Below are 22,139 nucleotides of genomic sequence, written 5' to 3'. Positions count from 1 at the left end.
GGTTTGTAGGACAGGGCTATGGGTGCTGCCTGCCAAAGCCTATCTTTATAGGCTTGGATGTGTTTCACATGGTAAAGTATATGTAAGACCCTGAGCTAGGCACTAATACAGCCTCCTGCCCCAAACACAACCAGGTCTGGCTCCTATCAGATAAAAGTTATCGAAAAGGCCCAGAGATATTGTACAGGGTTCAGGCACTTGCCTTGCACACAATCAATTCCAATTCAATCCCCAGCACTGCAAATGATCTCCTGAGCATTGCCAGGTGTGGCCCCAACCAAACATACAAATCAAGGAATCACCTCTCTTCAGCTAGCCATTTATATGTCATCAAATGACTATTAGGACTTAATAGACTTATAGTTATAAAACTGTTACTACTGATAATTCTAATGAAAAGAGATAGGTCATACTATGCCTCTAATGTTTAAGGAGTTACGTAAGTTTTATGGCTTTAGATTGCCTTGTGTGCTGTTAAGAAATATTATAATGTGTTACAATCTGGGGACTTGAGGGACAAAGTAACTGTACATAGATTCTGTTTTATTTATCTTAATGTTCTTTGGCTGAAAGTTCAAAGTTAAGATAACAGCAAGGGGACTTCTTCTGAGAATTATGTTATGGGTGATTGTCCTTCCATTGTAACTTTACCTTGTCCTCTTTCTTTGCATCTTTGTTCTCATAATTAAAAATAAAAAAAATTTAAAAAAAAGGAAAAGAGATAGGTCATAACTATCTATCTCCATTAGGTAAATACTCATCCTAAGCATGTACATAGCACCTTTCCAGACCTTCAGTACATATAATATGCCCGGGGGGGGGGCATTGTATGTCCCCAGAGGATAGAATGGGGAGTAAGATGTTCTACCTGTTGGCCAGAGACATAGTAAAGCAAGTAAGATGATTGTTTTAAACAATTTCAACACTTCATATGGCCCCCCAACACTGCCAGGAGGGACCCCTGAGCACATGGCCAAGAGTAAGCCCTGAGCACTGCCACATGTGGCCCTCCAAAAAGCAACAACAATAACCATAACAGAGCTTTGGGTCAGAGAAATAATACAGGGGTAAGGTACTTCCGTTGTATATATGGACAACTGGAGTTCAATCTTTGTTACCACATATGATCACCTTAGCACCACCAGGAGTGATTAGTGAATAGAGAGTATAGGAGTATAGAATAGGAGTAAACCTTGAGCACAGCCAGGTGGGAACTCCAAAATGGAATGTAAAAATGTATTCCTGTATCCAAGATAGCTGCAATAGTCTGTGAAGTTGGCTGGGATAGAGGTGGTAGGTAGAGATAACAAGACTTCTTCATCTACAGGACAAGATGCCATGTGCCTTGAGATCAGCGCCAGAAAAGCTGTGAGATGCACTTAGTGCCAGCCCATGTTCTAAGCTTTAAGCAAAGCTGTCACCAGAATCTTCCCAGCATGGGGTAGGAACTGCAATTGTGTCCAATGAACAATTGTAAAGTGAGACAGATGAGATTAAGGAATTTACCTTAGACCGAACAGTTAGAAAGTGACAGGAATGGAACCCAAATTACATTTTTTTGACTCTAGAATTAACACTTTCACCTGCCCGTCTCAACCAGATGAATCAAATGGAGTGGGAACAATATATATTCCTTTCCCTTTTATAAAAATGTGAGATTAGGAGGTATTTGTCTGAGGGAAGAGATTGTGCTAGGCTTCTGTCTCCATCTTTCCAAACGAAGCTCTTTCTCGGTGCATTCACTGTGGAGTAAAATATCTCCTTGGAACAAGATCAAGAACTTCTATATTCCCAAGAAGTCACTGCTTTTGTTTTCTCCCTGATTCTGAACACAATGATGTCTATATGAAGTGGTGATCTAAGAAACCTTAGAACCCTGGTAGTTAGCACTTCCCTATAGTACACAGCAATATTCTCATAAAGCTATTATTGTTCACCAATAAGAAAACATGAGAGAATTAAAGTGACTTGTTGAAACTACACAGTAACTTCTCTTAAAAAAGACAAAATACATACTTCAACCCAACATACCTCCTAGGAGTAAGTTCTAAGATTAGACTTGTTATCTCTAAGGTCACAGGAATGTTATCACTCTACATGATCCACTTTCTCCAAATGCATTCTCCATACACAAGAGAGAAGCATTTCTTTCAACTCCAGATCACTGCCAAGGATGTTTTAGGAATGGTGATGCCAGTCAGCCAAGTGGGTTGGGTTTGGAAAGGTTTCTTACCTCCTCTGTGGGAACTATCAAATATTTCATGCCAATTTTCTCAAAAACACGTTACAACTTCCCATAGTCATTCTTCATGTACATTAAAACTTAATGTTTTATTTAAATTTTTTTTTACCATATTTAAAAATGTCACATGCTCCCATGCCCCAGAAATATAGGAATTGCCGGCATTGGCAGCAACTTCTGCAGAGAGAAGCCAAGACTTCAAGCTGGTTTGAAGGCCTGGGACCAACACATTTGCATCTCATTACACATTCGAGCAACTGTGCTGAGCAATGAAGCACAGTCCTAACTTCCTAGTCTCAGGGTGTAAAATCATGTGCCGACTTTTCTTGGTCTGGGGAGTAATCTAGTGGCACTGGGTTAAAACAGAAACACAAGTAAAGTTATTTTAATACTAAAAAGCAAAAATATTTTAGATGAACAAAGTATATGTAATATTTGAAGGAAAGTTAAAGAAGTGAACTGTCCCCAAAAGAGAGGCAAATGTGTTGTGATGAGTTACTTTGAGGAGTGTGTTTTTGTGTGTGTTTGGGGAAGGAGGGAATAATTTAAATGATTTTACAACTCCCGCAGTGATCATAATAACTTTCTTTTCTCTTTCATTGTTAATTAAACCACATAACAGATTTATGTTTGGTGTTGATACCTTTTTTAACGTGTTATTTTTTTTTTTTTGAGGGGCACATCCGGTGACGCTCAGGGGTTACTCCTGGCTATGTGCTCAGAAATGGCTCCTGGCTTGGGGGACCAAATGGGACGCCAGGTGGTCTGTCCTAGGCTAGCGGCCCAAGGCAGACGCCTTACTCCAGCTCCATCGTTTTTTATAATAGTCTTAACTAGCAGCAAGGAGAATGCAGGCTTTGAGACTAAGCAACTTAGCAGTATTTATTAACACAACATAATGATAGTATTATTTTAGTTGTTTTCTATCTATAGCAAGGGTTTTTTGTTTGTTTGTTTGTTTGTTTTTTTATTTGCTTTGGCTTTTGGGTTTTGGGCCACACCCTGTGACTCTCAGGGGTTACTTTTGGCTATGTGCTCAGAAATCGCTCCTGGCTTGGGGAACCATATGGGACACTAGAGGATCAACCAAAGTCTGCCCTATATCCCTAGAATGGACATGTGCAAGGCAAACGCCCTACAGCTGTGCTATCACTCCGGTCACAAGCAAGTTTTTATTTATTTATTTATTTATTCTTTATTTTGTTTTTTTTTGGGCCACACCTGGTGACGCTCAGGGGTCACTTCAGGAAGTCGCAGGCAAGTTTCCTTACTAACCCTGTCCATTGTGAAACTGTGCGTGGGCTATGGCCCTGTGCTAAAAGTATAGACAAATATTTGGATATCATTGGGTTTAATCTGTTTGTCATATTCAGAACACCGCCCAGAAGCTCATTTTATTCCTTTACTACCTCACTCTCATCGCCTATTACCCCACATTTAACCTTTTTTTGTACTAATGAATTTTGTTTTGACCAAGGTGGATTGAATATCTTTCACAGTAATGTTTGGGGGGAGTCGGAAGCTTCAGCAGGCAACACGGGAATGACATGGCTTCATACAGTAGGCTTTTTGGCCAAGCTTAGGGGAAGATTCATCCTTGGCTGCCCCCATAGCCTTCTCTCTCCTTCCTCCTGGTCCCCAAAGTTACCCCTGGCCACCTGCTCAGGGTCCCAGCAAGTGGGTTCCAGCTAGGAGCAGTTTAAAGGAGACCCCAGGCTTCCCGGTTCCTGCAGGGGGTGAGGAAGGAATGGTGAACTTCCAGCTTTCAGCAATTAGGAAGCAAAGGCCTCTCGGGGATTCGCAAGCTTCAGCAGGCAACATGGGGATGACATGGCTCCATGCGCTCTTCACTTGGCCAAATCACAGACCAAAGTGGTGTCTTGAAACAATACCCTCCCTTTCGACTATTTCTAAAACATAAAAGAGACACGTGTGTCATCTTTGTATATCTCAAAAGTATTCCCTTAACATCTATAACTTTTTTATGAATATCCTCTTATATAGTGACAATTTTGCCCACTGGTTTTTTTAATTTAATTGTTTGTTTGCTGTGACAATTTTGCCCACTGGTTTTTTTTTTATTTGATTGTTTGTTTGCTTTTCCCCCTTTGAGATCTGTTTTATAAGCAATATTGGTAGAAGAGTATCTCTGTATAGAATTCATGTTTGAACCAAGTTATGGGGGATGTTGGACTTTATCGGTCGCCCCCAGATGCACCAACAATATCTTGTGACATTGTTTCTCTTTCGCATAGGCACATTAAAATGAGAAAATAATACGTATGAAAACAAGTTATTATCTAATAGAGATGGGAACACAAAGTTGGTAATGTAGTTCGGCCTTATACCCTGAACATTGGCATAATGATTTGGCTCAGGCCTCAGAAGAATGGGCATCGCCCATACTCCCCTGAACAATAGATACATCTATGGAAACAACCACAATTCTCTATACCATTACCAGGATCCAAACCTCTACCAGGGAAGACCCTGCCACTATTCTGGCAATGACTTACTCCAAAGAGTGCTCTCAACACCCAGATGACTCAGCAGCAACCTGCTTGCAGGGCAGATCGCTCGCATCTAATGTGCTGAAACTAGAGGAGGCTCCACATCAGCCTGACTTCGAGGAAAGAAATGCATAGAATCCAGAATCTTTAAATATAGAAACCTGATACCAACAACAGCTAAAGTGTGAAAAAGTTTCACCGGTACCACGGAGAATGACTCGAGTTAGACAGACCGGTATGCCTGGAGCCCAGAGTCGATCTTATGCCAATAAGATTCTGGGGTGAGGCCTTCTTGTAATCAGGCCAAGGAGTTTTTTTCCTGTTTTCCCCATATTTTTCTGGGCCTATGCAAACAACGGCGATTGCCACTGTCACACCTTTACTATTATTTTATTTCTTTTAATCCTTATCCTTTAAGAAAAAAAAAAACAGTTTACTGAACTTGAAAACAAATAACTGTAGTAGAATGCCTGTCAGGCAGGGGATGGGAAGGGGGAAGGGATTTTGGGAGGGGGAAAATGTTACACTAGTGAAGGGGGATGTTCTGTTTGTGACTCTAACCCAACTATAATCATGTTTGTAATCATGGTACTTAAATAAAAAAAAAAAAAAGAAAAGAAAAAGAAGACATTATTGTAATAATGCTCAGAGATGAGGGCCAGAAGAACTGACTATGAAGTTCATATAATGTTATGAAGCTCACCTCAAGGAGAGGTGAGTGCAGTTAGAACACTAACAACTACCATGAAAATGTTAATGAGTGAGAGAAGTAGAATGACTGTCTCGAATACAGGGAGTGTGGGTGGAAGGATATGGGGTAAATTGGTGGTGGGGATGTTGCACTGGTGAAGGGGGGTATTCTTTTTGTGACTAAAACTCAACTACAGTCATGTTTGTAGTCACAGTGTTTAAATAAAGAAAAAAAAAAGAAATCTAGCAATCCAAAATTTAGCTTTCATATCCAGGCAACATGTGGTTTTGAATGGAATTTCCCAGAAAGCAAATTGCCTCAATTGGAAATAGTGATGCTTAATAATACAGTTTTTCAGACCCCTCCAGGATCTCCAGAGTCAGAACCTGCAATTTCACAAGATTCCCCGAAAAGATACTGATATATATTAAAATCAGAGAACTGAGACCAGAGCAATAGCACAGAGGGTAGGACGTTTGCCTTGCACCCCGCTGACCTGGGTTTGATCCTTGGTATCCCAAATAGTCCCCTGTGCCAGCCTGCCAATAGTAACCCCTAAGAGCTGCTGGGTGCAGACCCCCAAACCAATCAATCAATAATAAAAGAAATATTTTTTAAATCTGACAATTGGGGTCAGAGTCTTTTTTTTTTTTTTTTTTTGGTTTTTGGGCCACACCCGGTAACACTCAGGGGTTACTCCTGGCTATGAGCTCAGAAGTCGCTCCTGGTTTGGGGGACCATATGGGACACCGGGGGATCGAACCGCGGTCCGTTCAAGGCTAGCGCAGGCAAGGCAGGCACCTTACCTTTAGCGCCACCGCCCGGCCCCGGGGTCAGAGTCTTAATACAGTGGGTAGGGTAATTGCTTTGCACACTGCCAACCCTATTTCGATCTGAGGTACCCAAATGGTCCCCTGAGCCTGCCAGGAGTGATCCCTTAGTGAAAAGCCAGGAGTAAGCTCTGAACACTTCTAGGTGTGGCCCAAAGACCAAAAACAAACAAACAAACAAACAAACTCTGAGAACATACCTTATTTATAAAAAATAACTTGGGTTTAAATACATTTATTTATAAATAGATAGCTAGTTAATCCTTTAACAAAGCAGTGGTTAAAAGCCACTAAAGTAGGGACTAAAAACCTTTAACAAAGTAGTGGCAAAAAAATAACTTCAACATCAAAAATAATTATACAGGAGGCTAGAGAAATAGTACAGCAGGCAAACAACTTGCCTGCACACAACCAACCTAGGTTCAATCCCTAGCAACATATATGGTTCCCCTGAACCCAACCAGGAGTGATCTCTAAGCTCAAAACCAGGAGCAGGTCTTATGCTCTGCTGGGTGTGAGCCAAAAGCAACAATAACAAAAATCTATGTAAAACTTATTTTCCCCATCAAGAACTTAACTACAGTTATCTGTTGGTGTCTTCTGGGAAATAAGCACCCTCTCAGTTGCTACCTGCAAAACCAAAATCTAATCTATTATTATCAAAACTGCCCATTTATGTGAGTTCTGAATCTATGGATTCAACAAATCAATACTAATGATTGGTTAAATCCAGGAGTACAGAAACCACATATAGAACAAATACAACTACAATGGACCCATACAGTTCATTCCCAATATTAATTTGTGCACTGAGATTTGTGAAAAACTGCATGTGTTGGCCAGTAGTATTTGAGGGTAAATTTGATATGACAAGGGGGCTCATCCTTCTAGAGGTCAGTAAGTACCACTCTTTTTTTTTTTGTTTTGTTTGGTTTTGGTTTTTGGGTCACACCCGGCAGCGCTCAGGGGTTACTCCTGGCTCTATGCTCAGAAGTAGCAGGCACAGGGGACCATATGGGATGCCGGGATTCGAACCACTGTCCTTCTCCGGCCCTGTAAGTACCACTCTTGATTAAAGTTTATAGGACATTGGGACTGTGCTTCAACTAAAACTTCAACTAGCAGTTTTATCCCCGACCTGCCCAACAAAGCTCTGAAATTTGTTGTCTGGGAACTTTCCTGGACTTTTACCCATTGTTTATTAGCAAAGTGCTTTCTGAGGTCAAATTCACAGTGCCACATGAAGGGCACATAAAAGATTTTATTGATGCTTTTATGTAAGTTTAGTAGTAACGTAAGTTTTAAGATAAAATACTTTGTTTTTCATCTGCACTTACTTCACATGACCTGATTTTTCTTTCAAGATCCACTAATCACTTAATTTCATCATAAATAGTGTCACAAATCAGACTAAAAATACTTGATTATAAATATGATTAAACAGAGTCATTCACATCAATGATTAATGAGGAGGGTTTTGGTATGAATTGTGGCTGTTATTTTCATGACCTTAACTAGTTCATTCATCAATGATATAACATTTTTGCAAATCAGGTCAGAGCTTTCAAACTTTGGACGAATGTTCTTTCTAATTTTTGTGCTATTTAGAATGTAGTGGCTATGCACATGACCTACTTTTAAGTCTAATCTGCATTCTGAACATTTTCTGCATCCCTGTCTTAAATCTAGGTAACCAACAAAACTCAATCTTTGATTTGTGTCTTCCAATTTCTGTGATATAAACATGCTCACTGGGACTGATTTCAAATTTGATGTAAGTCTTGTAAAAGTACAGAGTTTAAAAAGATAAGCAGAAGCACCTGAGTTTATTTATTCCCATGAAGATAAACTATGTAAATAATCTCAAGAATAAACTGGGGGCCTGGAGAGATAGCACAGCGGCGTTTGCCTTGCAAGCAGCCAATCCAGGACCAAAGGTGGTTGGTTCGAATCCCGGTGTCCCATATGGTCCCCCGTGCCTGCCAGGAGCTATTTCTGAGCAGACAGCCAGGAGTAACCCCTGAGCACCGCCAGGTGTGGCCCAAAAACCAAAAAAAAAAAAAAAAAAAAGGAATAAACTGGAAAGACAATCCTGTGGGTAAGGTGCTTGCCTTGCATGTAGCCAACCTGGGTTCAATCCCCAGCAGCACACAGCATTCCATGAGCCCCACCAGGAGTGGTCCCTGACCAGAGTCAGGAGTAAGCCCAAATACTGCTGGGTCTGGCCAAGTTTTGATTTAGAGTCTGTCAAGAGTTCACACGCAGCAAAAATTGTAACTCCAGGATGTCAGAAGCCTAGGAAGAAAACCCATTTTTCCTTTTCTACCTCTGGGTCAGAAACCTTCTATCAGACCACAATGAAGAAAAATGAGGGTGGCTTCTTGTGTTTTCCCTTTTCCCCAGCAAAGAAAAATAATATGACCTGCTTCCCTGAATGTATGGAAAGGGATTGGAGTAGGAGATTTTCAAAGCTCAAATCTTTTATTTGTACTCCTGATTATGGCCAGACTGGTTTTCATAGGCATACAATGACAATCAGATCAAGTTAAGTGACTGTTTGTTTGAGGAAGATGTGGGTATAAATGGAGCATTCTGATGGTGCCAGAAGCAGCTACAGGCTGTTAACATTCCCCAGCCACAGGTGCGTGTCTTCGGACTCTGCAATCCCACTGCAGTCAATTCCTCCTGTCAATTGACTATAGGAATTGACTCCTCCTCAGAGAGTGAGGGAGGCATATTCCTCTGTTCTAACAGGAAAAGACTGAATGAAAACATTAACTATCCACTTGTGACTGAAAACACCAAGTGTTCACTAGTGGGAGCTTCTAAATGCTCTTTTCCAAACTTCCAAACACTGGTGGCCCCTAGCAATTCCAAACCCAGGAACCATTGCCAGGCTGAGTATTTCTAGGAATCAGCCCAAGACCCCTAAAAACTTCAGAGGACCTCTCATTCCCCAAGAAAGAATGAAATTGATCTACATAGTCTAATATAGAATAGTTTCTGAAATGTGCCAAAGCCAAGGAGAAATGATCGCACATATTTATCTCTAAACATGAAGCATTGAAAGGCACATTTGTAAAGGTTGTTGTATATTGTATACTGTAACTCAATCATGAGTAACTTTATCTGTGGGGGAAAAACTGTAGTATGAACAACCTTGTAACCATGATGTTTAAATAAAATAAATAAAAGTAAACATTACATATTTCTAAAATTGTATAAGAAAAGAAATCAGAGAATCCTGGACAACAACACAAGGAGCTTTGAGTCTCTACTTCGTATCCTTTAAAACAATCTTTAGATTTGTAATCTACCTGCTTGCATTAGTTCAAATTAAATAAATGTTTATGGGCAATTGGATGATAATATCCATACAAACTTAGAAAGTTTCAATCTGATATCTGTTTCTTCTGAATTAGAAGCAGTGAGCAAGAAGAGGTCAGTGGAAAGTGAAGGAAGAATGAGTACAGATTGTCCACTCCCCCAACTCACAGACTTGACTTTACACAGCAACAAAAGGAGGTTATTCACCAGGCCCAGGAAAAGAGGCTGAAATACCACTCTCAACATGAATCTACACAATACCATGTGCCAGGTACAGAACCTCTGGGCAGAGACAAATTCCTGCAGGCCCTGGTGAGTGGCTCAGAAAGCGTCCTGGCATTTCTTATGTCGACCCAGTGCATCCTCTACTGCATATGGGGTTTGGGCAAGTCCTCTGATATTGAATTCCAAGTGCAGAAAACATGGTGAATGCCTTTCACCAAATTGAATAGTGACTGTTGGCTGCTAGTGCTCATAGTGCCCTGTTCCAGCTGCCCACTTCTAAAACAGCTGCCTCCAACCCAGTAGAAGATGCCCTTGCCAGGAGTTTGTGCCCTCTGCTCTCAGTCCCTAGCAACTCGAGGTAGCTGGTCAGCACCCAGCATCTCTGCTTTCCAGTTAACTGGCTCTATGGTGTAATTTCTGCTTGGAAGCCAGATAGCAGATGAAACATCCTCCTGTCTTGTGCTGTTCCTTTCACCCTGACCTCCATCCCACTTTCTTTGTTTTCTCTTTCTGAGCATGCCCTGAAGTTACAGAAAAGTATGAAGAATAGCTGATTCAGGCTCTGTTCTGGGAAGTTCAACTCAAGACTTGGAACCCTAAAGTTTAGGGGTCCATTAAGAGAAGCAAATCCCAGGGACTATAGTGATAGTACAGCAGTTAGGGCATTTGCTTTATGCATGGCTGACCTTATGTATGGTATAATCAATGGTATTCCATATGGTCCTCCCCCCAGAGGACCACCAGGAGTAATTCTTGAATGCAGATCCAAGAGTAACCCCTGAGTATCACCAGGTACCATCCTCCACCCCTCCAAAAGAGAAGCAAACCAGAACAATTTGAGAAGAGGACAGAATCGCAGTTAAGAGCACCCAGGTTCAGGTTAAACCCCAAAAGATGTCTCAAGAAGGCAGCAAGGTTAGATGGAGAGTATATGAAGGATGAAGTGAAGGAGTCAGAGATTAAATGGTCAGGTGAAGGTGACAAAGGGCACCATTCAAACAGGATATTATGGATCTTGCTGACTTGCTGGAGGTGTTGGTAGTTTGGCCCAGTCAATGTTAAGACTATTCTTTTGACATTACTTGGCCCACCTCTACTTAAACTGGTTCTGGTGATATCAGCCTGCCACATCATGCCATCAACTCCTCATGCACAATGTAGATTATGGGCAAGCAGTTTTGTCATTAACTATCATTGTTAATTACAAAAATTGTTAAGAATAGAGCAATGCAGGTCTCTGAGATGGACTGATGTTCTATTAGGGTGCCAGAATAGCTCCTCTCAAATACTCTCCTAAGGAACCACGTGCTCATGGTTCATGATTTGAATCATGAACATGATGCATTCATTAGACTGCTAATTGGGTAACTGTGCAGTTGAAGCAGTCTGGGCACAGGAGATCTTAGAAGCCCCCTCTCCCTTCCATGAACCTTATGCTGTTCTAGTACCATTGCCAGTGCCCCCTATGCCTGTATCACTTCTCACATACTCTTATCTCTGTTGTCACCCAAATCTAGCCCTGTCACTAAGCTCACCTCCCACAGGACTCACAGCCACAGTATTTGTTCTAATAAGACCTGTAAAAACCATTGTCATTCCAGCACCATTCCCTTCCCTCAACTATTATTTACTTCTTTCAAGTATCTTGATTACCCTGGTTCTCTGTTTTTGTCAGCATGAACTATGGCACTTGTCAGCAGAGCAAAAGCCTAGCCTGCCATATTGGTGCTGCCATATAGCCACATCTTCCTCCCTTCAACTCCTCCTGTAGCAAGAGCCAGATCACTGAGAGGGGAGATAGAAAAAAGATCTGAGATTATAAACAATCAGGAAACTAGGCCTACACAATACTTTAAACTAAATATCATGGCTGGAACAACAGAAAAGCAGGTAATAAAACTTAATAATAAACTTGCATGCAGCCAACCAACTACGTGATCCCAGGCATCCCATATAATCCCCTGAGTGATTTCTGACACCTGAGCACCACCAGATGTGACCTCCAAACCAAAAAGGATAAAAAAATAAATAAATAAGCAAAACAGTATCTAAAAGAAATTTATTTTATTCAGTTAAGAGGAATTTTTGTGAGGCCAGAGAGATAGCACAGCGGTAGGACATTTGCCTTAGACGCAGAAGGACGGTGGTTCAAATCCCGGCATCCCATATGGTCCCCCGAGCTTGCCTGGAGCAATTTCTGAGTGTAGAGCCAGGAGTAACCTCTGAGCGCTGCCAGATGTGACCCCAAAACCAAACACACTCACACACACACACACACACACACTCACACACACACACAAAAAGAGGAATTTTTGTTAAGCAATTTTAGTCACTTAGCATTACCCTTAATTAATATAGCATAATATTGGGGGGAGGAAGTGTTTCTCTTTGCCTAAGTTGATTTAGGCAAGAAACATCATTGAGAGATGGCCATCCTGCTCCTGACTCTCATTTTCACTAGTTTCTGATGTTCTGGAATTGAAGTTCAAACCCAGACTCTGGAACCTAAAATACTGGCTTCTCTACTACTACCTTTGTGACCTAAGTTTTTGACTTGGAAAATATTACTCATATCTACTGTGGTGTCAGTGACTTCTGACCGCAGAATGTTATCCACCCTCCTGTACCTGAGGCTTGCATCCAAGACGACTCCTCTCTTCTGTGGGACACTTGCAGAGCAGCACATCCAAGAATGGCTGCTCTGTGCACAGAGCTGCTGTCACATTCCTCAGATTTCTTCTCTTCAGGAGGCTTCTCACAGTGAGGTTAGCTGTGTCTGCTATCTTAGTGGCCTCATAGTGTTGGACTTCTGATGTTGTGGCCTCTTGCTTCCCTCTGTCCAGCATCTAACAGGCCTCAAATTTCTCGCTTTGCAAGGACCTGAACATCATTTACCCAGTGTCTGTGGGACCATTGTTTCCAAGAGCAGTTAATTAAATAGAAGGGGAAATCCAGGCTTTCTCTTTCTCTAAGGCATTGGCCTAGTTCCACAGAATGAAAGTGTGGGATGGAGATCTTTGTTGGCACTACCTCCTAAAGTGTGACATTGAAAATTACCAGGACAGTTTCTTAGAAAACACAGATCATGTCCACAGCACAGTGAATGGCATACAATGAAAAGTCAATAAATAAGATTATTATTTTTATTATAAACTATTGTTATAGGGCTGCAGCAATAGTACAGCAGGTATGGTGCTTGTCTTGCATGTAGCCTACCCAGATTCAATCCTGATACTCCATATGGTCCTCTGACCTTGACAAGAATGATCCCTGAGTGCAGAGCCAAGAGTAAGCCCTGAGCATCACTGGGTGTGGCCACAAAATTAAGCAACCCCCCCCAAAGTTATTATAACCACTGCACAGTAAATCCAAATGAGTGTCATCTTGTTATCTCACTTAAACCCTGTGATTCTAACTACTGAGCAAGTAGGGGAAAAACTATTATCCTCAATCAGTAGACTAAGTAAGTTATAGCAGCTTACTGATTGAGCGCAGAGCTAGAACCAACTGCCTTTGTTCCCAGATGGCAATAGCAGACCAGGCTTTTAGTCACTGAGCCATACTATCAATGTTGGGACCACAAACTGAGGCAGAAGAGGCAGCAAACTCTTCCTACAACTTTCAATGCAGCACAGATTATCCAGTGATGCATAATACATTCAGTCAGAACAGCTTGGCACACACAAGGTCTTCACTGCTTACTTTGAGTAACACTTTCAACAATTTTGCCAATGAGATACTATTGATATTGGCAGCCAGGTACCAAGAAGGCCCATCACACTGTGTGTCCCTTCCAATCAAATCAGGAATAGAATTCAAGGCCAGGAATTAAAGGATCACTGTTTTTCCATTGTGGCAGGATCAATAATTCAAGGAGGGTCCCTCTTTCTGAAGAGACTAGTTACAAGTATGTCTTTTGAGGAAGGAGTGTGTGTGTGTGTGTATGTGTGTGTGTGTGTGTGTGTGTGTGTGAATCCAAGTCTTTTTTTTTCCTGAGAAATCTAATATATGAACAAAGAATAATTAATTTTTTACAGAAAAGCTCACCTGGGAATTTGTTCCTTTTAAGATTACCACCTTCGGGGCAGGAGCGGTAGCGCACTCACTGGTAGGGCACTTGTCTTGCACGCGGCTGACCCAGGACGAACCTCTGACCCAGGGTTCGATTCCTGGTGTCCCATATGGTCCCCCAATCCAGGAGCAATTTCTGAGTGCAGCCAGGAGTAACCCCTAAGCGTCCCAGGTGTGTCCTCAAAACCAAAAATAAAAAAATAAAAAAAAATTTACCACCTTAAAAAAAAAAAAAAAGAAAAAGAAAAAGATGCTATTTTCTTTTACTTTTGATCCACCCCAGTGGTATTCAAGGCTTACTCCTAGCTCTGCACTCAGAGGTCACTCTTTTTTTTTTTTTTTTTTTTTTTTTTTTTTTTTGGTTTTTGGGCCACACCCGTTTGATGCTCAGGGGTTACTCCTGGCTATGAGCTCAGAAATCGCCCCTGGCTTGGGGAGACCATATGGGACGCCGGGGGAACCGCGGTCCGTCCTACGCTAGCGCTTGTAAGGCAGACACCTTACCTCTAGCGCCACCTTCCCGGCCCCAGAGGTCACTCTTGATGGTGCTTTGGGGACCACATAGGGCAACAGAGAGCAAATCGAGGTCAGCCACATATACTACCCACTGTACTATCATTTTAGTACAAAATTTCTCATTCTAAAAAATTACAATACAAAAACCCCTTCCTTACACCTATATTCATTGCAGCACTATTTACCATAGCAAGACTCTGGAAACAACCAAGATGCCCTTCAACAGACGAATGGCTAAAGAAACTGTGGTACATATACACAATGGAATATTATGCAGCTGTCAGGAGAAATGAAGTCATGACATTTTCCTACACATGGATGTACACGGAATCTATTATGCTGAGTGAAATAAGTCAGAGAGAGAGAGAAAAACGCAGAATGGTCTCACTCATCTATGGGTTTTTAAAAAATGAAAGACATTCTTGCAATAATAACTTTCAGACACAAAAGAGAAAAGAGCTGGAAGTTCCAGCTCATCTCAGGAAGCTCACCACAAAGAGTGATGAGTTTAGTTAGAGAAATAACTACATTTTGAACTGTCCTAATAATGAGAATGTACGAGGGAAATAGAAAGCCTGTCTAGAGTACAGGCGGGGGTCGGGTGGGGAGGAGGAAGATTTGGGACATTGGTGATGGGAATGTTGCACTGGTGATGGGTGGTGTTCTTTACATGACTGAAACCCAAACACAAGCATGTATGTAATCAAGGTGTTTAAATAAAATATATAAAAAAATTCTTTATTGTTCTAATTTATCTGCACTGCTCTGATTTAAAATATCCTTATTCTATCCAAGTATAGGCTGCAAACTTTACCAAGGTTAGGAGGTTAGGTAAAAATTAACAAATACATCCCCTAAATCACCTAAAAACAATAAACTAACCAAATATTAAAATATCCTAATTTATCGCTTTCTTAACAACAGTAATAGAGTAATAACAAAATCATTTGGAGAATGTGTATATATGTCTATAATACGTGATATATATCTCCTTTTTGTAATTCTTGATTGGCAGGTTGAAAATTCAATTCTAATATGGGTCCTTGGACCCATCTCTTGCAGCTCAGCTCCATATACTCAACTGGCACTAGGGAAAGCTAGTTGACCAGTTGTCCAAGTGCGTTGATAATGCAGTGCCAAGTGGAGTGGGGAGTATGAGACTGAATGCATGAAGAAAACCACAGAAAAATTCTACCAGGACATCCAGCTCTGTCAGTGCAGTGTGTGAGGAGGTGGGGGTAGGGGTGGGAAGTATTGAACCAGAACAGTATGGGATGGAGGAGGAGATTATTGAAACACCAAGAGAGAAATGCTAAATATGTAAAGGCCAGAGTCATTCACTATGTAAGATGTGGGAAGGAATAGTTAATGAAACATTTTCAGCTGACTGATAGTTTTTGACAGTAAAGAGGAAAAGTTACCCCAGGGTGTTAGATATTAAGTTAAAAAGACCCAGAAGTAGTTCTGAGAGCAGGATTTCTTGAGAAATTCTTCCTATCACCTCCTCCCATTTCTCCTTCCTTTCCCAGCTTTTGCCTCTCCTTCTCCCCTCCCCTTCCTCTCTTTCTTTTATCTTTTTCTCTTTCTTTATCCCACACTTCACCCCCATCAGAAGGATCAATACTGGACTAAAGAAGTCTCCCTGGGCCCGGAGAGATAGCACAGCGGCGTTTGCCTTGCAAGCAGCAGATCCAGGACCAAAGGTGGTTGGTTCGAATCCCGGTGTCCCATATGGTCCCCCGTGCCTGCCAGGAGCTGTTTCTGAGCAGACAGCCAGGAGTAACCCCTGAGCAGTGCCGGGTGTGGCCCAAAAACAAACAAACAAAAAAAGAAGTCTCCCTAATTGACCAGGTGAAGGACAAGTCACTGTCCCTGGAGAAAGGATGAAATCTGCCCCTCCTTTTACTCCACGGCGCCGTCACTCCTTTCAAAGGGCTCGGCTTATGGACCTCTGATTTGGACCTATTCACTGTTTTGCAGAAACAAGGCCTTGGACACACCCTGCAGGATGCCAAGCACCGGCATGAGATGGAGCTGCAGAACCTGAGCACCACGTTGGCAGGCTGGAGACAGAGCTCAGGGAAGTGCACTCAGAGACACAGCAGCAGCAGAGAACCTGTGAGCACCTGGTGGCACATAAGAACCAGCTGCAGAGACTTGTGGTGGCCTGCCGCAAACTGCTGGATAGAGAGGAAAGCAGGTTTGTTGACTTTCTTCTTTTGTTATAAAGGGAATTCATACCTGGTTGTATAGAGATGGCATTTTTTAGGCTGGAGAGACATCTCAAAGGACTAGAGCATAAACAGGAACTCCAAATTTGGTCTCTAGCACTGCATTCCTTTCCTAATCTCCACAGACACATAACCCATTCCCCTGGCCTGGCTTTTCACATTGGCATATGGCACACACATATATAGCAAATATTAAATATGCATATACAGATACAAGTATCTCTACCTATCTATAAGTACAGGTTTCATAGTCACACACGGCCACACCCATATGCCTAGTAAATACAAAGAATGCTTTCAGTGGCATGTCCTATGCCCTAATTATCCAGTGTTCCTAAAACATTAAGGCAGAGAGTTTCAAAGTTACTCATTACAATCACTTGAACAGGCTTTAAGCTACTGAAGCATGGGTTTCAACCACAGAGATAATTTTGGTATAATTATTATGGTTGTGGTCTGGCCCTTAGCCCTATTATTTGAAATATTAGAAAGACATTAGGAATTTTAAAAGCTATTGGGAGGGCCAGAGAGACATTACAAGCACAGAGCTGACTCAATTGTGATCCCCAGCATCCTATATGGCTACCCAAACCCCTAAGCTCAAAGCCAGGAGAAATCCATGAGCGTTACTAGGTAAGACCCAAAAACCAAAACAAACAAAAGACTAAAACCAAACAAACAAGCTCTCAAGAAAATGCAAATAAGAAGGGAAGTTTGAAAACCTCTGCATAAAGCTATATACCCACAGCACTCAAAACTTGGATCTCTTTTTCAAATAAAGACCCTGTCTCAGGTCCAGGAGATAGTACAGTGGTTATGGTGCATGTCTCACATGTGTCCTGACTGGGGTGTGATTTTTAGATACTACATGATCCCCAATCATTGATCGATGCAGTCCTAGAGGCCCCTGAGCACCACAGGGGTGAACCAGGTATCCTCAGCCACATAAGGCCTGAGTAGTATCATATCATCAACATGGAGCTGAAGGCCCAGTTGGCCAAGAATCATGAAGGAGGCAGAGGGTGGGGGTTCTCAGGCCTCCTTATCATGACTTGGGATCTCCCCTCCAATAAAGGATCCTGGGGTAGTCTGGAGTGGTCGTTGCAATAATATCCTCAATGACTGCCTGTCCTGCAGGTTTACAAGACCCCTCCAAGCCACAAAGGAGGAAACTGTCTACTGAAGAGTTTTGGAATGGGTGGTCTAGTCCCCCCTTGATGTCTTTAGGTCTGTTTATCTTCCTGATATACTATCCCTAGTACATTGACTCTTTGACTTCATCTTTGACCCTATGCTGTAAAATACTACTCCAGGACCAAGTTCTTTCAGTTAGCAATAATCACACCTTGGCTACGATACTGCCACTGTGCAAAGCTCCAGGATCAAGTTCTTGATAAAAATTACGGAAAAAGAACAGCAACAACAAAAACGACTTTTTCTGCATGGATCTTACTTCTGTGGTGAAAGACAGATACTTGTGAAACCTCTCATGTCTCACTAGTCAAAACTTGCCTGCTCATATGTCCATTCTTTGCCACAGGAATGCTGGGAAAACAGCTATTTAAACTAGAGAGAGGCAAGGAATCAGAAATAAGAAAAAAACCTATGTACATCTATGTATGACCTGCATAGATCTACACATACATGCATATACACAATCTCTTTGTAATAGATAAGGACTTCTGGTACATAAGCATGTTCATTGGGGTTTACTTTTTCTCAAAGACCTCCCAGCTTTCCCCCAGGAATCAAACCCAGGGCCAGTAGTAGAGTAAATCAAGTGCTCTACTGCTAAGCTACATCCATGGCCCCTCCTCACCAAATCTTTAAGAAAGTCTAAATTTGGGGTCAGTGCGATAGCACAGCAGTAGCGCATTTGCCTTGCACATGGTTGACCCAGAATGAATCTGGGTTCGATCCCTGGCATCCCATATGGTCCCCGAGCCAGGAGTGATTTCTGAGAGTATAGCAAGGAGTCATTTAGAGTTACTGTGTGTGGCCCCAAAACAAAACAAAACAAAAAAGTCTAAGTTATTGTTTAATTCTTTATTTGTTCATTTGTTTTGGAGCCATACCTAGTGCCATTCAGAGATTACTACTTGCTCTGCGATCAGAAATTGCCCCTGACAGGCTGGGGGGTGTGGGTATATGGGATGCTGGGGATTGAACCTGGGTCTGCTCTGAATCGGCCTCATACAAGGCAAATGCCCTACTATTGTGCTGTTGCTCTGGCCAATTAAGAAAGTTCGTTTTTAAATTTTTTTTAATCAAAACTCTAGACCCTTATATATCTCTCTCCAAATTCCCTTTGATTGCACATGGAGAAGAATATCAGCTCTAAGAAATAATTTGGAATGCTGTGGTTAGTCCTTCGTGATTCATAGAAAAGAGGAAAGCCCAGAGCAGAAAGGATTTGTCCTCATCATATGGGGTAGAGGCAGACACAGGTTTGGCTCTCCTGATTATTCAGTGCACTCTGATAGCTCTTTTCCCAGAAGGCAAGAGAACCACTTGGCCTGACCTAATTCTCCCTCCCTTCAAAAGGAAAATCTGGCTCCTTGCCAGCTGTCTTTTTTGAATAAATTTGGATCAATTGGATCCAGTTGGATCAATTTCAGATTGTTACAAAAGAGAACAGAGAGATAAGTTCTGGTCTTGCCTTTCATGCAGCCAACCCCAATTCAATTTTTGAACACCACTGGAGTGCTCTCTGAACACAGAGACAGAAATACCCCAAAAAGCATTATTGGGTGTGGCCCCAAACTCAAAATTAATCAATATAGAATACATTCCTAACAATGCCTATGAAATCCTGAACTAATATTGCACAGAATTCTTTGTTGTTGTTTTAATTTAAAAAAAGAATAGAAAGCTCAGGCCACAAAGAAGCTTTATAGGACTAGCATGAATGCTTTACATGTAAGAGGCCAGCCTTCTAGCCTTGAACTCTGCTAGGATCGATGCCTGAGTTTAGAGAACTACATTTAGTGGGCACGTATTAGTGATAACAGTCTTCCTGCTCTTTATTTCTCTTCCGAACCCTGGCTGGTTGGCATGATTATCCCCATGTTTGCAAACAGGAAACAAAGTTATGATTACCAGTAACTTGCTCAAATTCCCACACAAATAAACATAATACCAGAACTGATAACCAAATGGCTCCAAGGAAGAAGTTCTTTCCATGAAACCCCTGCCTTCCCTATAATCCTACGGTCATCTCTGCTAGTTTTCCTCTTTCAGCCATTCTCTCACTCATAAGTGTTTTTGTTTGTTTCAGCTAATGGAAACTGCCTCTCCTCAGGAAGAAATGACTGCTTACCTTATCAAGTGACCAGTAAAAAGTTCCCTTCAGCTGGAATTGATGTCAGCTTGAACTGAAAGCTTCCAGGAAAATAGAGAGGGTCCCATTGCCAAATGAGTCTGAACAATCACTCCTGTCCAAATGAAGGTTTATGTGTGCAGGTTTTCACGGGCCTACTTCCCCACACTCCCCACAGATATCATTTCATCTGCCTGGTCTTCATTTGCTCTTGTAGGCTTTGGGTAGGGTTCTTGAGCATGACACTATTTTCCTTACTCATGCAAGGGTCTTAGTTTTATTGACCTAATTGTGCTGCCTGTGTTCATGCATGGACAATTGCCGCAGTTTAGGGAAAAGCAACACTTTTGCGAAAGGAGAGATTGGCATGGTCTTTTATGGCCTAAATTAATAAGCCTCATAGAGAGTTCACAGGCTTCATAGAAGGTTCCCACCCCTTTAAAAGTCCTCTGCTTGGGGGCCGAAGAGATAGCACAGCAGTTGGCATTTGCCTTGCAAGTGGCCAACCAGAACAGAGGGTAGTTCTGAATCCCAGCATCCCAAATGGTCCCCATGCCTGCCAGGAGTGATTTCTGAGCACAGAGCCAGAAGAAATCTCTGAGTGCCACTGGGTGTGGCCCAAAAACCAAACTATAAAAAAAAAAGTCTTCTGCATGTGTATTTCCATGTTATCTGCACATTATATCTGAATCAGTGTGAAATGAAGTTGAGACTAAGTCTGGGGGGGGGGGATTAATTAGTTTTTACTTGCCTACCACCTAGCAACCTTCAGGTTTTATCCAGGGTCTTTTCTCCATTCCTCTCAGGGCCTAGACCAGAGTCAAAAATAGTTCACACATCTGCTATCTACCCAGGCAAGACTTTCCTGTCTCTGATTAAAACTGAAAGGGCCACCTGTGCCCTTTCAGAGCCTCTCCCATCCCATCATGCCTCCAATCACACGCATGCAAAGGAGCTCAGTCTTCACTTCATAATTCTTCTTCCAAACTTTTGTCAGTCCACCTGTTACTTGGAATTGCAGACCAAAATATTCAAACCTAGATTAAATATTTACACATACATATATGAGGATATATATATCTACTCCAATATGAATACATCTGAAAAGAATCTCAACACACACATACACACACATTCACAGAGCCTACGATTTCAAATACCAGTATGCCAAAGCAAATGTACATACAAGAAACGTTTGTTTGGTCAGGGAGATGGCTTAAATATTTGAATACATGTTTTGCATGTGGGAGCTCCAGGTTTGATCCCTATCACTATATGGTCCCCTGAGCACTACCAGAAGTAATCCCCAAGTGCCAACCCAAAAGTAGCCTCTGAGTACCCTTGAGAAAACTCTCACAGATGTGACCCCAAAACAAACAAACAAAAAGCACTTTAAGGCACATTACATGTGACAACATACATAAATTTTTGTTTAAGTCTTAGAAGTAGTACTTCCTAATGCTATATTGTATAAGCACCAGCCTCCCCTAAAGTTTCATGATTCAGAGCCTATAATTGCATACTGGGTACATGTAGACTGGGTATATTTGGGTTTCCAAAAAAGCAGAATATGCATCTGACCCAGCTGTGTTGAATGTACTGTATATCCAGGGCTATTTTCTTTCTTCTCACTATTAAATGTTTGCCCCTCCATCTCTGATCTAAACATAGCCAGAGGTCCCCAAATGTCAACCAACCACAAAAAGGAGGCACCTTGGGGTCTGAATGACTTCAGGCTTTTGGAACCTAGAAGCCAGCTGCCTCAGCCACAGGAAGAGGGGAGGTGGGCTCACACTTCTATAGCCTTTTACTAGTGAAGCATGGAGTCTTCCACCAAGAGCAGCTGTCTGACTTTGGCAGTGCATCAGACTCAGGCAGGTTACTACAGAGGAGGCTTCCAGTTCTCAGCACAGCTCTTGCTGTTTCTAATGAGGCTTATTAACAGGTAAGAAAAGTCTGCTGAGCCTTGTGACTCTGCCAAGGCCTTTTCTCCCTCCCTTCTCTAATAACTCCCTCACAACCACTCTCTGGCAGTTGCTGGCTGACAGGTGGTAGTGGGGAGCTATTGCTCATGGATCCCAGATGAAACATTCTCTCTGCGGTGCTCAGAGATGGATAGACTCCTCCTAAAGCACAGACAGGTTCGATTTGTAGCCCAGGTAACACTACTGATTGCT

The 22,139-nt window shown here is 42.0% G+C and overlaps 1 protein-coding gene across 1 annotated transcript in view; it reads left to right on the top strand.

Moving 5' to 3' along the window:
• The window catches only part of BFSP2 (beaded filament structural protein 2), an 89,134-nt gene extending 67,230 nt beyond the window's left edge, over window positions 1-21,904 (top strand). Inside the window, 7 exon segments of the mRNA XM_049775617.1 lie at window positions 9,787-9,831; window positions 9,833-9,906; window positions 13,938-13,944; window positions 16,393-16,462; window positions 16,465-16,612; window positions 20,106-20,175; window positions 21,713-21,904. Of these exon segments, the coding sequence (XP_049631574.1) occupies window positions 9,787-9,831; window positions 9,833-9,906; window positions 13,938-13,944; window positions 16,393-16,462; window positions 16,465-16,612; window positions 20,106-20,175; window positions 21,713-21,904 (606 nt within the window).
• The last annotated feature ends 235 nt before the right edge of the window (window positions 21,905-22,139 follow it).

This window comes from Suncus etruscus, chromosome 6 (assembly GCF_024139225.1).
Source record: "Suncus etruscus isolate mSunEtr1 chromosome 6, mSunEtr1.pri.cur, whole genome shotgun sequence".
Taxonomy (NCBI): domain Eukaryota; kingdom Metazoa; phylum Chordata; class Mammalia; order Eulipotyphla; family Soricidae; genus Suncus; species Suncus etruscus.
This window is presented reverse-complemented; position numbering and strand designations above follow the sequence as displayed.